Here is a 17,151-nt window from a genome sequence, read left to right as displayed (position 1 = left end):
AATTTGCGCATGGGCATAAAGTCTCCTTAGAATCAACTTATTCCTACAACCCTGTTCGATATTACTGCACTAGGTAATCCCATTTTCAGAATTTTATTTAAAAAAATGTCAAATTTGAAGGACTTCGCAAAAATCACTTGATAACTTTTGTTAGTGATATTTTTAGTCTTTAAACAAGCAGAGACGATTGCCATAATAACATTTTTGCCAAATCAATAATAAAAAAATACCATACCGTATGGTGCAAACTTCTCGGTAAACACTATACCTATGTAGTAAAATTTAATATATTATCTACCAGACAATTGAAAATAAATACATACACATATTGTTTTTTGTTACTCATAATTTTCGGATGGAACCATAAAAGCTTAGGTTCTTGACGTAACAAACCTTGAAGTGCTATCGTTTCAATTCTTGATAAATGTTCTACTTTAAAAAAAAATAATTACATACATACTTATAAGTAATAACGAAATACATAAAATGAAATTCAAAAATTGCTGTCACTTTTGGAAAAACTATAAAAGTAGAAACCTGTGTGATGTCCTACGACAACGTAAATTTGATTTTAATTCTTGATGTCAAAATCTGCTCATATTTATGAACGAAATAACAAAATTTACTTTTCGTCGTCACCCGGTACTTATTCCTTGTCTTCTCGATTAACTTCTCCATTAATGATTAATTCTAAAGTTCATTTACATTTTAAACTACCGCATTCTAAAAATACAGAAACAATAAATTTTTATCAACAACGATGGCAGAAAATTAGATTGTGATATTGCTACACAATAGCCGTACCTCTCATTAAAAAATGTAAAATGAGTAAGAATATTAATTGAAAGAAGCATAACGAAGATAATCTAAATTTGTGGTCCGCCATTTTGGTGAAAAAGGATTGATTAGTTTTTCGTATCACGTTCAATATTGACAGGAATTTTTAAAATCACACAAATTAAAATGACTATTCAATTCACCTGTTATTTTTCAAATATTAACCAATAAAATAGCAGACATGTACTTTCGTAGCCTAGCAACAGAAAATTCCAGCGAATATTCCACTAGTGAAAATATAACTGACTATTCCACTAGTGGTCGAGGTGAATATTTTAAACAAACCTTGATTATTATTTTTATTCAAAGAAATTATTACTTTCTGACGAAGTTAACTGAACAATGAAGTCATGTGTAACGCAGATTTGCGAACTAGCTTTGAAAATTTTTATTTTAATCATTGATTTGGTTCATTGAATAGTCTGTCGAATACAACTCGTAGTCAAAGATAGTAGAATATTTTTCCGATGGTATCACTTATGGTCATTACGCTTTTGAACACCATTCGTGCTACGCACTCATGGTGTTCATAAAGCCAATGACCATTCGTGATACCACCACAAAAATATTCGACAATCTTTGACTACTCGTGGTATTATAACTGAATATTTAGAAAACAAATTGAAAGCAAAGTACAATGAACTGGTATCGAATTGTTTATCGTAGAACAAATGAGACGTGTTTGTAACTTGTCATATTCCTCTGGGACAGTTAGATGTTCAGTCAGACGAATCTGACATTGTACCAGGTGGTTAGAAATGATTGAAAGAACATGATGTAGAAATTGGGGAAAACGAGTAATAATTTGTGAAATCACACGTTCTTTTGTGTCCCCAAAAATAGAACTAAACTCGTGAGTGGGCATTAACTCCGCATCCATATTTAATGTTTGTTCACTTTTTGTCCAGAACCTGGGCCATAACGGTTCATTCGCGATCCATTTCGGCAACTTTTGACAGCTGTAAAATATGAAAATTTCCCGACCCCTTTATTTATTTATTCCTGCGTTGTACGGGATGTTCATCTTACTAAATCACTCTGCGAGTCGCCTAAATCAACCTGTAATTTCCATCGCGCGTCGCCCCTCGCACCCACCTCTCGCCCACCCCGGATCCGTCCACCCCCGAACGTCGCGCCCGGAAGAAGCGTACTTTTAATCGCGACGCTTCCACCCTTCCGCCGCCGAAACCGATGAGCCTTTTGGTCCGCGTGTTGTCTGTTGGTGAAAAGTACAGTTAGCATAACTGCAAGCATGCGCCGCTCTAAACTTTATGCCTACTTTCTACTCTAGCACGATGGTGGTTGGAGTTTAGTGTTTGCCAAGACTTCGTCCGTAGGAGTGTGTGTGTGTGCATGCGGAAATAGTGCGTGCGATACGCGTCCGTCTCTACGCACGTTCCACAAACAACCGCGAAATTTCGACTGGCGGAGAAAAACTTGTGCGGGCTCGGGGGTGGCACACGTGCTCGCCGATCACAATCATGGATCTGTATCGGAAGTTTTCCGTGAGATGCGTTGTGGTTTGTGATTATGTGTTGTGATCGCAGTGCGAACACCAGTGGATTATTTTGGTTTATTTTCGCACGGTACAGGTGCGTATCTGCGTCCGTTTCGTTAATTAATTATTGTTTTGTTGGGGGACTCCGAGATTCGCTCCCGGTCGAGAAGTGAGCGTAATTTGCGGCGAGTTAGCACTAGAATTTATCGAAAAATAAACAAATTGCCTTATCTATATTTATCACGAAATTGTTATAGTGACTATCTCAGGTTAATGTGTGCTCCACGGTCTTCCACTCGTCTACTTTTCTCTTTTATTCCGCAAAATCTTAATTAACCCGTACCGGCTTTCCGCAACTACCATCCTGTTGTGCCTTCAGATTCACTGAAGATTTTTCACCTTTACCACACATCACGACACTAATAAATTTATTCAAGTTTGGTTGCCTTGCCACCTCTTCATTTCTCACCGCTCACCGAGGTAAAAATTAATTCGAAGTTTCTTCCATTAACTTTTTTAAACAAACCACCACAGTGGAAAATCAAGAATTGTTGACTCTAGATATTTTTATTCTTATCTATAAATCGTACAAAATTCGCCGACTATGACTAACACCATCTATTTTTTACTGTTTGCATCCAAGACAAACCAAAAAAACAATCATTTTAATCGAGAAAAATCCTGTACAAACTCCAAAACGACTACTTTTACAAGCTCGTCGATAAAACCTTGTTTTGATTAAGCTAATAAGGAAGTAAATCGTTATCTGCAGCACAGAAAACGCAAAATTTTGATTTGACGAAACCGTTTTCACGCCCGCCATTTTTAGTTTTTGCATTTGTCGAACACGTTCCTAACAAGCGTGTAATACGCTGTAAATTTAAATCTGTCAATTAATCGTTCGACAGTTGTGTCTATTTAAATTCGCGACTATTAGGCGTTAAAATAAATGGCTCTTTTAAAATCGAATTGACGACTTCTGTGAAATATCATCGCGACTTTTGCGAAAAAGAGAAAGCATCCGCGATTTCGAAAAAGAAACGACCTTGTCGGTACTGCCGTCCGATGTGGGTGGTTTGGGTATTGTCTGCATTAGTTTGAATTGAATAATAAAAATGTAACGACGTGTAGTGACACATAGTTTTAAAATTTCATTCATACGTCAGAAAATAAACAATCAAGTAGCTGTTTCAAATTTACATTTTAATAACTTGTTGTCCTGGGAACTGACAGGACCATACAGAAAAATACATATTCGTTTTGCTCTTATCTCGTCCTATCCAACTCGAAGAATATTTGATGGAAGCACTATTTTCCTTATTTTTCAGCTAGGGACGGGAATCCAAAAACAGTCGCAATCGCACTTGCAACATTATGGAGATTTTCTGTTTTCTGTGTTTTCGTCGATTGTGTAATTTTACAATGTTTGGAGTATTTTTACGAGTCGAATATTTAACTGTATTCCTTTTTCAAATATAATTAGACACCGCTGCTTTTGTCTACTTGAACTGAAGCAAAGGAGGATCAGTTTCACAACATGAAACGTGATTCTCGACTGGATAGTATTTTTTTCGCAAATATAATATTGCAATTCAATACTGACTGTTATCTTTTACACTTTTAGGACATTATCCTGATATCTATCAACAATGTAATTAGATTTTAATATTTCCAGTTGTTACAGATAAAAATCAATTATTTAAAAATTTCAAAATTTGTTTCCGTTGTCTGATCCCGTTATCTTCACGACCTGATGATATAAATCGTCACTTTTCACTTGCTCCGCTCAAGACAAACACAAATTGTAACCACAAATTAAACCAATAATCTTGCAGCGGTACATTTTGTTTCTTATATTGCAACTTTCTTACTTTGATGCAAGAAAACGAATATTTGCCCGTGTTACTTCATTTCGATGTAATATAAATATAAACATGAAAATATTTGTAAACTAATCTTGTCGTATAAGCTTTGACTCAATCTGCTTAATTACATTGTTCAAGATGCTGCACAATCCGGCTCTTCTAATTAATCCTATATTACTCTTGTTAGTACATTTTATTGACGAAAGGATGTAGGTAATAATGGTGCTCAACCTGCAGCTGTGCGGTATCATGAAAACAATTTTTAATTTTTAGGTGGAATAAAACTGAAGGTTTTAATCTTCTCGAGTGTCTTTGTTGTGACTCTTAAAATTCATGTCTGAGCTTAATGATGTTTCCGTAACCAGTGCGGTAAGAAACGTCAAAAATGACAGTGATTAGGCAAGCAGAGACGGAAGCACACACAAGAGCCTCTATCTTCCTGACCATAATGATATTTTTATGGGCTATTTATCAGCAACGTCAAAACTTTCAGTTCTAACTTCGTGCTTAACACTTAATTAATCACCCGAAGCTCCAGTCAGCAGAAATCACAAATTTATCGATATATCTGATCAAGGACAGTAGGGATAAATGCCAAAAATGTTGTTGATAAATAAAAATATTGTCAGATCGGCGTGGTTTATTGCCCCCTTCGGATTTTAATTCTCTATTTAGTCATTGAGTGGTTGTGAAACGATTTTTATGTATGACCCACACGTTTCGCAACTGATAACCCGTGGGTCTTGTGTGTGCATATTTTTCGAAAGCTGCAGAGTTGGGTTTAGGGGTGTTGGTGTGATTAGTTTTTTGGTGTTTTTTGTTGGGAGAGCCAAGTCGTGATGTTGAGGACGCAGTGTTGGAAACCTCTGTCACAGGACGACTTAGTTTTCGTTGAGTGGATGCACACAGTGAGAGAGCACGGAATCAATACTATGCACTTTAAAGACGATATGACGGAATCTTCCACGTTACATAACACACTATGTGTACATCATGTGTTTTAGCGGTTGGAGTTACCACTTCCGTTTAATTCGAACGGAAAACGCTTCTCGATCAATCAAAAAGCCGTATCGCGAAATATCAAAAAGCGAGCTCACTTTCGTCCGTGTTGAGATAGGTCGTATCAGCGGTGCTAAATGCAGTCCGCCTATAAAAATGTCTATCTCTAAACAAACAAGCTCCATTTTATATCGAAATAGTCACGATAAAGTCCCCCCAAAACAACGATTAATGCGGCAATATAGCGACGATGAAAACGATCTTTCCCCCGACTAGGTACAACGTTCCTTCGGTTAAATGGCGGAAGACAGAAGACGCAACCCCTCTGGTCCGCTAGCATGAAGAGATGGAAGATATACTGCACCAAACGTACCAAGAACAGGGCTGATAATATGGACCCCTTCAGTCACATCGGGTTCGGTTGAAGTCTTATGTTAAGTCTTAAAAATCATCAAAGTGACTTTGAGTGTTTTCAAAATCAAGACAATTACCGACATGAGTGAGAACAAAAGTTTTAAGTGTGATAACCAGTGACCGTCAAAATGTTTGAAATGTGGAACAATGTCAGTTCCAGGTTGGAACAAGTGCAACAGTCCCAAACGCAAACGCAACAGCCCCACACGTCAAGTGGATCCATCAAAGGTACGCTGCTCTCGAAAGTGGGTCGGGTATTTTGCTTTTCGCAAGAAATTCTCATCAATTAAACTATGAGAAGTCGCCTCACAATAAACTCTAAAACTGTTCTTTTAGAAGAACAATGGCGACCAGATGACGTCGTGTGATACCTAATTGAATAAAAATGCGGTGTGCAAGTAGCACAGTTGTCATATTTATTATTAATTAATTGATTAATTATTGGTGTGATTAAGGCTATAATCCCAGTTCAATAGTAACAATCAATTATGAAATCAAATCGGGACATCTAGAGCGGACATTCGGTAAACAGAAGTTAATATTTAACAGTGACACGTTTCTGGATGTAGGCCCTGGTGACACGGTAATAACATCGCTGTCATTACACCGAAATTAATTTAGGGCAAACCAAACAATAATAACACGGAAGAGATTCTCGCGTCTCCTTCCCCAAGGGCTTAACAAATTACGATTTGGGGAGGAGGCAAGTGTGAAAGAATCGTACCCCCAGGACTGTTCACGGGTCGAACAGTGTTTTGTTCCCCACGCGACCGTTCAAAAAATGTTGGGAGTCGCTGGTCTAGTCGGTAGAGCAGCAATGTTCTTTATTTTCCGCCAGAAATTAAATTTCGAGATGAAGACAATGTGGATTTCTAGCTGAAAGTTTTACACATTTGCAGCAGGATTCAAAATGGTGGACAAAGCCGGCCCGAATCAATATTTGAGTCGCCTGTTTAGCGCGACCAGCTGAATTAGAATTGGTGTTAATATTAAATTTTTGCCTTAACAGTTTCTGGTCGGTCTTCGAGCGGATAATGAAACGTCTTAATTGCTTGCGAGGATCGATGAAGATTTTTTTTTCGTACTGAAATATGCATGCGGAGTTGAATTCGTGGCTTTCAAAGGAAAATTGAAATATAAGTCAATTAAGCCTACATAAAAAAATTGGATTAACTAAACTCGTTACAAAAAATTTGAAAGGTAATCCGCGTTTTTCGCATCGGGCATTGTATCTTGAATCCGGCGAGGGGAGTTTGATTAATAAGTCAGAAAAAGATACAGAAACTCAGTATGTCTATGTAAAGAGTATTACATATATACTTCAAAACATTTTTCTTTTTATCTCGACTTGTCAAAGAGGACTTATACAGGTGTCTCAAAATTCGCGAATTCCGAATTCAGAGCGTTGTAGGGGATCACTTCAGTAGTCCATATATGGAAAAAAAAATCGGGACTCGCCCCACAAGAAAGTGCACTCTTTGAAGTGCGTTTCTTCTAGGTCCTTCCCTACCACGCTCTGAATTCGGAATTCGCGAATTTTGAGACACCTGTATAGTGTCCAATATTTATTAATTGTTAAATTTATTAAAATAAGAAATGTTTTTATTGAATAAAAACAGAAATTATAATCCTTGATAAAAAAAAACGTGTTTTTTTTAAATCTTAGACATGATATGTAAAACTAAACCGGTTCTAAAAGTCACGAAATAACCTTAAGGATATAATATTAAATTCGTAATAAGTCAATTAAAAACAAATTAATTAAAGTTTTCTTTAAAATTTTGTACTTTTTTGAAAAACTAGACAATATCGAATTTAGAAACTCATTTTCTTTTCTTTAAAATCGAATGAAAATATGTAATAAAGAGAAGTTTGTTATGAATTTTGAATTTTCACACAACTAAATGTCTGTTTTCTAATAAAACAAACATGTTCATTGTATTTTCATGCATTCGTCTTTGTAGACTGAAAAAAATAATTAAATAATTTGACACATATTGCAGTGCTTACCCAGAAATTCGCACTGTATGAAAAAATGTTTCATTCATCGATTTATCACGTGACTTCCGCTAGGTATGTGTTAAATTTGACGTTAAAAAAATAAGAAAATGAGGTTTGCCTTAATTATAACGAAATGAAATAAGTAACAGGAAAAATCTGATGTCTATGAAATTCTGTGCAAATTTTCAGAACAAGAAAAAATTGCAACATATTAGACGTTCACGATTGTTTTAAACACGCAGCAGGCCAAGATACACATTTTTCTTTTGTTAGATTGGCGTCAGGTCCTGTCATATGACGTTTCGTTTTTAAATATTCGTCTTTATGTATTAGATTTATTATGACAAATCACAGTACTGCCAACTAAAATGTCAGATTTTCATAGATAGTCCGAATTTGAAACAACCGTAAATGCTTTATACTGTGAGATAAAAAAAAACCTATGCTGTAACCAAAAATTTCAGTTGGCAATTCGTTAAGATTTCAATTATCAGTTGTCAGTCTTAAAAGTTAGGTTAGTGATTACTGATTACACAGGATGTATCTGAAATACATGTGTTAATTTTAACCAGTGGAAGAACTCACCAATTTATGAAACTCTTGTCTATAACATTTTGCAAAATTCGCAAAAGTATTCCAATATTTTTTGCCCCCCAATTTTTACCAAACGAGTCGTTTTGTGTGGTTAACAAGTCTCTATTTTTTTGTAAAATTTTAAATCAATTAGTAATGCTTTTTCGTAAAAAGCGAAAAGTTTCATAAATTGGTGAGTTCTTCAATTCGTTAAAATTAACACGTATTTCACATACACCCTGTATATAAATTAATAATGACAATTACTATTGTAATGACATTTGAATTAAATTTTTACGTACTGCCAACTGAACCGTATTAATCACGGCCTTCTCGATTTTTTTAATTTTCGATCGCATGGTAGTTGTCACGTTTAGTAGGATTCTCGAAAATTGATTCCGAATACTTAGTTCTTAGAATAAACGGGATTATTATAGTTTATATTTTCGATAATTGCGGTAGTAAAGTTTTTGCGAAATTAATGAATAAAAAAATGTTTTCATAGTGCAAACTTCATGCTAAGCACCTATAAAGAGTTTAACTATGCCCAAAAACCACAAAAATATTTTCACTTGTTCTTTTAAAAATATATTACAAAATATTATGAATAACATTTCACTATCTGATTGCGTTATTTTAAATTTGCCATTGCCTCGAAGTGTGGGAGTTTTCAAAAGATTTATTTGTTAAAATCTCATTTTTCACTGTACGGTTTAATTTGAGTACATTCAAATTTAGACACTTTCTATTTTTTAGTGTTTTTTAATATATCTTCGTCTTTCTTCGAGTCTTTCTTATTGTCGTGTTTTACGAATTCGCTTAATATTTCACTTCGTTAAATTCTCTTTACTTATTCGCGTTTAATTATTCATTCCAGACATAATGCCTCAATGTATTATTAATAAAATTCATCGGTTCCTAGGAGAGTATCACAATACCATTATTTTTACATATTATATTGACTAACCTTGGCGTCCCTGTTCGTAACTAACAGGTGGTTGAAGAGCAGCTTTAGATTAATTATGGAAAGGTAAAGTGGGTGCTTGAGAAATAAAATATATCATCGGGTGCAACTATATCTAGTGTAAAAAATGCACCTTATTACATGTGAAATGAAGTCACAAGATAATCCTTTTATGGTTGATATAAACCTTTTGTCTCGCGTTGAAGAGCTTCTTGTCCCCTTTCTTGCAAGCAAACAATTTTTTGTTGTTTAGTGATAATATTTTGTAAATATGATAATTATTTCATGTAATAGTAAGTAAACAGTTGGAGTATGTTTTTTTCTTTAGTAACTTCTTATCACTTCAGTTTATTGAACTTACCGAATATGGGTCAGTGAGATAATGTTCTTGGCAAAAAATGTCTTCGGATAACTTCTGGTCGTGGAAAAAAAATCAACAACAAACAACCGTAATCAGCGAAAGGTTCCAAGCCGACCTTCTGAAATAATAAAACGAAATTGTTCTCTAAAGGAGTAACTAAAAGTTGACACTTCAAGGCATCGGTTCTTAGTTGTTGCGTTTAATTTCCATCGGAATCGGACAAGCGACACGACATATGCTGTCGCATTTATGTAATGGCCACTGTTACTGTTCCTAAAAATAAATTAATATTAAAATCGCCTCTAGTTGGGCTACTTTTGAATTTTCGCAAAAAGGCCAACGACCTTAACGGTCCGACTTGCTGCCGAAAATTTATTTGCAGTTTTTGAGGCAAAGTCGCAGTGTTGCGACAAGCTGGCCGGACAAAAAGGAGCCTTGGTGGTGGCCGAGGCGATTTCCAATTTTCACAACATCACTTGAGCAACTCCTGCGAATTTCTCTCGATTTGGAAACGACGTCGGCACTGAATTTCCTCCAGAAAATTCGGCTGGACTTTTTGTGGTCGCGAACGTGCGAAGGATTTCGCTCTCGTTATGGTCTTTGAAAGTTTGTGTCATAGTAGTAGTAAACATATTTACCGGCCGGGTTCAAGTGAGGTCGTTTTCAATGATTTTTATGCAATTTCACCTTAATTCGATTCATTGGAATCTTGCCAAATCCATTGATTGGCTGAAAAAATAATAATGGAAGCAATTTCCATCGACCGCACATGTGCCGCCGCACTTACATAACAATTAAGAGACAGTCCGACGTGTTTAATCGCCAATTTAATCACTTTCATTTTATTTCGAAGTGGCCGGCGGCGCTGCAATTGAGCGGCTTTCACCCTCGCATCCTGATTGGTCGATTAATTATTTTTTATGTATCCTTCTAATGCGGCGTTTATATGCAGTGAGAACCACCTCTCTTGTTGCGTATTATGTGCAGTTATGTCACAATAGCCGCGATTATCTCAAACGTGTTTATATTGAGCGGTTTATAAATAAAACGGCTATGTTGATGTGCCGCACCAGGCCGATTCGGGGCCCGACTCCGGCTCTGCATAAGTAGGCCACAAGTTGAAAGACTTGTACCAAGGACATCAGGGTCCGCAAATGTACGATTCACCATGGTCTAAGAGATACAGTTCGGTGTAATTATGCACTGCGTTAATTGCAGGTATTCGCTTGATTTCTTCGATAACTTTTCGAAAAAAAAAAATGCAAAATAGGCCGACACTCGTCATATTCCGGGACTGGCGCCCCTACATGCGAAATGACAGAACCGTTTTGCGTTCGGTGTATATTCGCGCTTTCACTTTTTTAAAAGTTCGACGACAAACGGGTTCTTTCCATGGAATAATTAATTTTACCAGCAATTACGAATTAATACTATTCCGAATCTGTATTATGTGCATAATGTTGTTTCGGGTGCATTGCACTCATGTGTTACAAAATCATAGATATGAAAAACATAATTAATTAATTTAGATTATGTAATCGGCAGCGGTAAAAGTTTACGGCTTATCAATCAATTAAACCTTCTCCATTTTTATTTCCTAATGGAGTCGATACTTGTGCCCGTCGGCCACATGACTGCCAACACCGATAAAGACATTTTCTTTCCGACGACGTCGTCAATCACCGAAATTGGTTAATTACGAACGAGATTATTTTCATTTGCAATTTTTCAGATTACTCTTCTACTCGAAAACTTTCATTTTATGTTTGCGTAAGTCTGACAGCTTAACTATCTGTCATTTATACAGAACCTATGATATTCTCGGCTTCCTGTAATCATAAAATTAGCGAATTAGTTTACAGACATCCTAAAAAACACCATTAGAAGCTGCTGTTCTGTGTTTTTGCTTCCGTGTTATTATTACGAAAATTATTTTTGGCGGCAATCTGATCATCAAACTGGACGGAATTGGGTTTCAGAACAACCCAATTCGCGTATGCTTTCTAGACACACACATACATTCCTTTCTTTTTCAAATTTTTGTTTAAACGTCTTCGGTGCTGAAGTGTAATTTGAAGTATAATTTCTAAAAGTGGAAATTAGAAGGTTGATTAGCTAATTTTAACAGATTGCAAGGTTGAACGTACACTGGGTCAATAAATTTATTGTTCTCCGCGTTTTGTAATAAACTTGCAAGTTATTATTTATGGGTGCTTGACATAACAAATAAATATTTCATCTCGGCCGTACGTCACGATCAAATGTCAAATGGTTGCAGTGTAGCGCCACCTGGCGCTTCTTCGCGCGATGGGCCAGGAAGTGGTCGTGTATTGTGTGGAACAGAATAACCCGCATTGTTTACTTATAAAATTTTACCACTTTATGTAATTTGTGTTCATACAACTTTCTTTTCTTACCATTGTGACTCCCACATTTATAAAAATTGTTCTTAACATGCATTGTAAACATTATCTACTAGTTCTGATTTAAATGGAATCATTGTGTAATCAACCGATCAAAGGTTTAGGAAATTTGCAGAATGAGCAAATTAAGAGGTACTGTCGCGAGCAAAAAATTCTGGTCGTCAATGTCATTAAAAAAAAAATGACAATTATTGTCATACGACATGATGATAGGATATGATATTTACGACCGTTTTACAATGGAGCATTTTCTGTTGTGTCAAAACATGATTTTGAGGACCAGTTTTTTTTTGCTCGCGACAGTACAAGGAAAATTTTTAGTCAGAGAAATACATATTCTTTAATAAACATTTCTAAGAAGTTGCAAGTCCTAAGTTGATAACAGTGATGGTACAAAGATGACCGAATGTTATTTACATTTATCATTTATTAATTCTCCAACTAAGTAGTACAAAGTGAGATTATTTTGGTTAGATACAATTTCCTATCAGTTAATGTTGTCACTTGAAAAATTAAGAAAAACATATCACAGATCGCCCCACTTTGTTGTAAAAATGAATACAGAAAGTTCTGGAAAAGATGTGTTTATAATATCTATAAAATCATGCTTAAAAATAAAAAAGTTTTCACATAATGGTACAGATCTGTAGAAATGTAATTCTGTGGAAAAACAATTTGAGTTCTGACTGTCAGTGCAGTGATACCAACATGATAGAATATGTCACCATCTTGTTTTAATTGTTACTAGAAGTACTCGATTTTTTTTTATTAAGGTTTCATTCTTTTGTGAGAGAAAGTTTATTTTTAGTGAGGAAAATGACAACAGTTAACAATGTTCACTTTGGTAGGAGTATATCTACTTTGTTTTTACTGTACCAGGAGTTACGTAAAATGTTTTGACAATATTTGTACTTCCGTTTCAACATAATTGTTTCTAAAAGTAGTCAATAAGCTTCTTAAACATTTTCACAGATAACTGATGTTTACTAATTCCATAACAAATTAGGCACCTGAAGATTTCTTACGCCACGAATAAAATACGCGTTAATCGTAAAACTGGAATAATCAAATGAAAAGTGAGAGTTAACATTTTAATACACTTAAAAGTGATTACTGATTAGTGTTGTTACATGCTTATCACATGTGGAATATAAAATTTCCGGATTAAATTCTAACGGGGACACAATTAATTTCTTAGGAAACAATCCAGGAATTAACAATCAGTTTGCCCTCTTCGAGTCTTTCTCGGTGAGTTACGAAAAAATGAACATTTAATTCTGGCGTTTTCGTTTGTAAATAAAGTCTTATTGCTCAAACTGAACAGATGATGATGCCATGTCTGTACTCTTATTGTTATTAATTTAAATTAAAGCATTTTTATTGCTCATTATTCATTATTACGTGTGGCAAACTTTCAGATTTTCAAAACACCACACAGTTAAATGCAAGTCTTGTGCTTAAGAGATAACTGTTATTTCTGGCAGTTGTTGTGGCAACGGTGAATTAAGTTCTGACATGATTAAGAATGACATGACAGCAGAATTCCAAATTTTCGCAATCGCTCTCTAAAATCTACTACATCTCTAAACCGCACTTCTGGTTTTTCGCCCGTACCATCGCTGACGTTACGGGTGTGACGTAAGGCGTTAAATATTTGTTATCGAGCAATTCGAACATGGCTTTGTCAAATATTTGATGTAAAAATTATGCGTTCATCTTTGAAGACGATGACTCCGCCACAATTTGAAATATTTTTGTTCGCCAACTTGTGTAATTAAGCTACCGTGAAGGCTGCGTAAACGCGATCAATCTCCGGACTGCACACTACATATTTAGCTCGCAAAAGAACGAAAAAAATCTGAATCAGTCATCTTTGGAAACGTCAACGCAAGCTGCAGCACCCCATCGATGATTGATGAAATCAATAAGTTGGCCAAAAAAAAAAAAAACTCCATTCGCAATTAAAAAAACCCTCCTCTGTGGAACCATCTGTAATGGAGAATTGTCATTGGAATATGCACGCCCCCGTCACGAAAACAACTCCATTACATGGTGCTTTTAAAACCGACGCCGCACCTCTCTATTGTGTCTTTAAAATAACTCCGAGATTCGAGATATAAAAGATGTTTATTTAAATTCGGTTTAAGATTCCTCGCAATAACAAGGCCTAGAAACCGAACGCTTTGAAAACGCAACAAATAGACAAGTTTGCGCTGGTGCAGCGTCCACTGTTGCATACGATAATAATCATAAACTGATTAATAATTTAAATAAACAAGGCTCACACGTAAAAACGCGCGTTCGGTGAAAGTTGCTCGTTGTGTAATTGTTATTGTGTCATTAACGGCCACGAAAAAAGAAATTTTGTGGGTTTAATAACCAGCAGTGATGCGTTGAATTCTTTCGATATCACCCCCGGTTTCGTGTCTTTTTTTGGTCCGAGGGCCGGTCGAAATTCCAACAAGAGATCCGCTTTTTTACACGTGCGTGTTACAGGTTTGACTGAGGTAAAAGAAAGTTGCTCATGCTTGAAGGTATTACGAAATTTGCAACTTATTATGCCTCTCATATATGAGCGGTGTTCAACAAATGTTTTTTAACGATATCAATTTAAATGTGGTGTTACGTAAATAAATTACTATGAATTTCCTTTTATGTTTCGTAAAAAACAACAATCGGTTGTTAATGTGGCCACATGTTTGTCTATTAAATCACACGTTTGAGTAATGACAGGAGCTGAAAAGGACACAGGATCGTGAACCTTTCCAACTGTACACTACAACCTTGCACTTGAACACAATCAAAAGCGTCTCCGCCTCCAACACAACGTAGTAAAAGTGTAAAGTTGTACCATTATTAATTGATATGTTTGGGTAATCAATATATCGACCTGACCTTTGAGCTGCGACTCGGTAAATGTTGGTTCGCAGTGCTTCCTTTGTAAGGTTCGGTACACCTCCAACCGTCAAATATTTATACCGAATTAATATTTTATCGGTCGAGTGCTTTCATTACTGTTTTAGAATCTCGAGAGTACCTGAAATTATTGTTTGACAGACCCGCGCCCGCCCATATGAGAGACTCTCACGTGAATTATTTGCATGTCCAAGGGCGACCAATAAATATTTCCATCAAACCACCACAAAAAATAAATGATGTGAGTCAAGGTGTGTGATAACAGTTCCCATCTATTACACCGAAATCTATTGCTATTACTCGACTCAACAGGAGCTCTTTATTAAATTGGTATGTTGCATTCTAAGCGCTGGCTTTACGACCCGCTTTATTAAAATGTTAAAATTAATTACACTTTAATGATTAATTAAAGAGTCGAGTGAAGTAGGTACTTCCATAATGAACTCCTCGAAGCTATTTAGATCTTCGTGTAAAAAACGCGTTTTGGGACAACAAGTAGTAAAACATCATCTTCACTTTTGATAATTAACCGTCAGCCATGTCGAAATATTTACATTTCCAATTAATACTTTTAAAACTCACGACTTTACCATATCATTAAAAGTATGTCAATGTAGCAAACTGGTATTTTTATGCCTCTGAAGTGTAAAATACTTTGTTGTTACGCCTTCCCGGAGAGCTGCAAGATGTAGATAGATTTGTAACGTTTTGACGTTTATTATGTTTGAGGTTAGGAATCACCGCTGACATTTGCCCGTAACGTAACTGGTCGCGGAAGCGACCGCCCCCTTTCTCTTCACCTGCAAATATTTTTTTTTATTTCATCACGACTTGTCCTCTCTTTCAATGAAATAAAAAAGTTTGTCTGCCTTAACATGCATTTATTCCAGCCGTGTCATAATCGAGTATCAGCTGACTCAGTTATGTCCAACTCGTCCCTATCTTCACTTAACTTTTACAAATTGTAAGATGCTACGGCCGTGTCTTAAATAACAAAACAGTTGGTAACAGTGACCCACATTTTTCAATTTGCCTAGTCCAGAATAATCGGTGAACGTTTTCAAAAGCTTGTCCTACTGCATAAGTCGCAACCGCAGTTTCCATTTCTGACGTCACCGCATTTAAACAATTGTTGCGACAAAAATGTCGACGACGCGCCACTGAATTTAGTGTCATCGTGCACTTTGATATTACGAGATAAGGTCTAAAGTTTTTTTGACCTAAAATTGCCGGCTTGATGATTACTGGTTAAACTTGAGATTTTACACGTTTATAGATGTGTGTGCAACTCGCTCTCGTTTTAGTTACGATCTCTTTGAAAAAATTTTACGTCTCCGAGTAATTTGCGACGTACAAAGTCGACTAAGTTGGACAGGTTAGTTTACAGTCTACCACTAGCGGCATTTTGACCTACTAACAGGTCATAAAACCTGCCTTCTTATAAATTCGTCGGCCAAATGTCATTTTTCTGTAAATACCAAACGCACCATTGAGACGTTTTACATTCTCCATGTTAAAAAAGCAACGCATAAATTGTGCGTTTTATGTAACGTCGAGATCGTTGGACTTTCTTTTTGCATCCTTTCTAAGTGTGCGACTACATAGTTAAATATCTAGTGCGCTCGTGGCATTTTTGACAGCTGCATTCTAGATCAGAGATGCCGGTTCGTGGCAAAAAACCGGCAATGCCACATGTTTCGCGAAATGCCCGCGTAATGAAATTTGTAGAGGTTCCATACTTTTTTTCGTGTCGTGATTGATCTTAGTCTCGGCGATCCGCGCGGCAGTGGCGACTCCAAGTCCGACAAGGCAACCAACAACCAACGAGCTGTGCAGTGCAATGACCCAACTCGCGCTCAGCTTAGTGACCTACTTACGGAACATATGGGAGATCGGCTAGGATCGGGATCGCGACTGGGTCGTCTCTTTACGTGCATTTTTCACATACACTCGTTAACAGCGTGAAGGTGCCGGTGCACCTCGGACACGCTAAGTCGGTACGTTGGAATAAAAAGTGTCTTAAAATCAATTTAACGCGGTCGTACGAAATATGAATGAAGATGTAGTGTGGAAAAAAGAGGACTTATTATAGTCGTAATTGTTTCACTTAAAGACTCCTTCATGTCTGAGTACTATTTAATATGTTACTTAAGCAAAAATGATTAAATTATACAACATTCAATTGAGGGTCGATGTACAAGTTCTGCTTGCATCTGCTATATTAAGTCGATACAGAAGTCTTACTGAAGGTCATGCTGTCATAACATAACAGACTTATCTTAGGTACCACAGTAGCTTCA

General features: G+C 36.2%; 2 protein-coding genes and 1 long non-coding RNA gene across 7 annotated transcripts in view; 1 reads left to right on the top strand and 2 right to left on the bottom strand.

Moving 5' to 3' along the window:
* Positions 1-17,151, bottom strand: part of didum (dilute class unconventional myosin) — a 140,405-nt gene that overhangs the window by 81,161 nt on the left and 42,093 nt on the right. The gene's annotated exons all lie outside the window — the stretch shown is intronic.
* The window catches only part of Hr3 (Hormone receptor 3), an 85,741-nt gene that overhangs the window by 47,584 nt on the left and 21,006 nt on the right, over positions 1-17,151 (top strand). The window contains exons 1-2 of one of the 5 annotated variants that reach the window (XM_069040286.1): positions 2,137-2,429; positions 5,476-5,841. The exons of 2 other annotated variants lie outside the window; for them this stretch is intronic. In XM_069040286.1, the coding sequence (XP_068896387.1) occupies positions 5,742-5,841 (100 nt within the window). In that variant the 5' untranslated portion in view covers positions 2,137-2,429; positions 5,476-5,741. Of the gene's footprint in view, positions 1-2,136; positions 2,430-5,475; positions 5,842-17,151 lie in introns of those variants that run through there. 2 more of the 5 variants (XM_069040293.1, XM_069040291.1) reach the window with 2 other exon arrangements.
* On the bottom strand, positions 10,941-12,065 carry LOC138124384 (uncharacterized). The gene is made up of 3 exons (XR_011157127.1): positions 11,660-12,065; positions 11,391-11,598; positions 10,941-11,341 (listed from the first exon to the last, which is right to left on the bottom strand). It is a non-coding gene; the product is annotated as an uncharacterized lncRNA (long non-coding RNA).

This window comes from Tenebrio molitor, chromosome 2, assembly GCF_963966145.1.
Source record: "Tenebrio molitor chromosome 2, icTenMoli1.1, whole genome shotgun sequence".
NCBI classification, from domain to species: Eukaryota; Metazoa; Arthropoda; class Insecta; order Coleoptera; family Tenebrionidae; genus Tenebrio; species Tenebrio molitor.
Note: the sequence above shows the minus strand (reverse complement) of the source record. Positions and strands in the feature narration are given on the sequence as shown.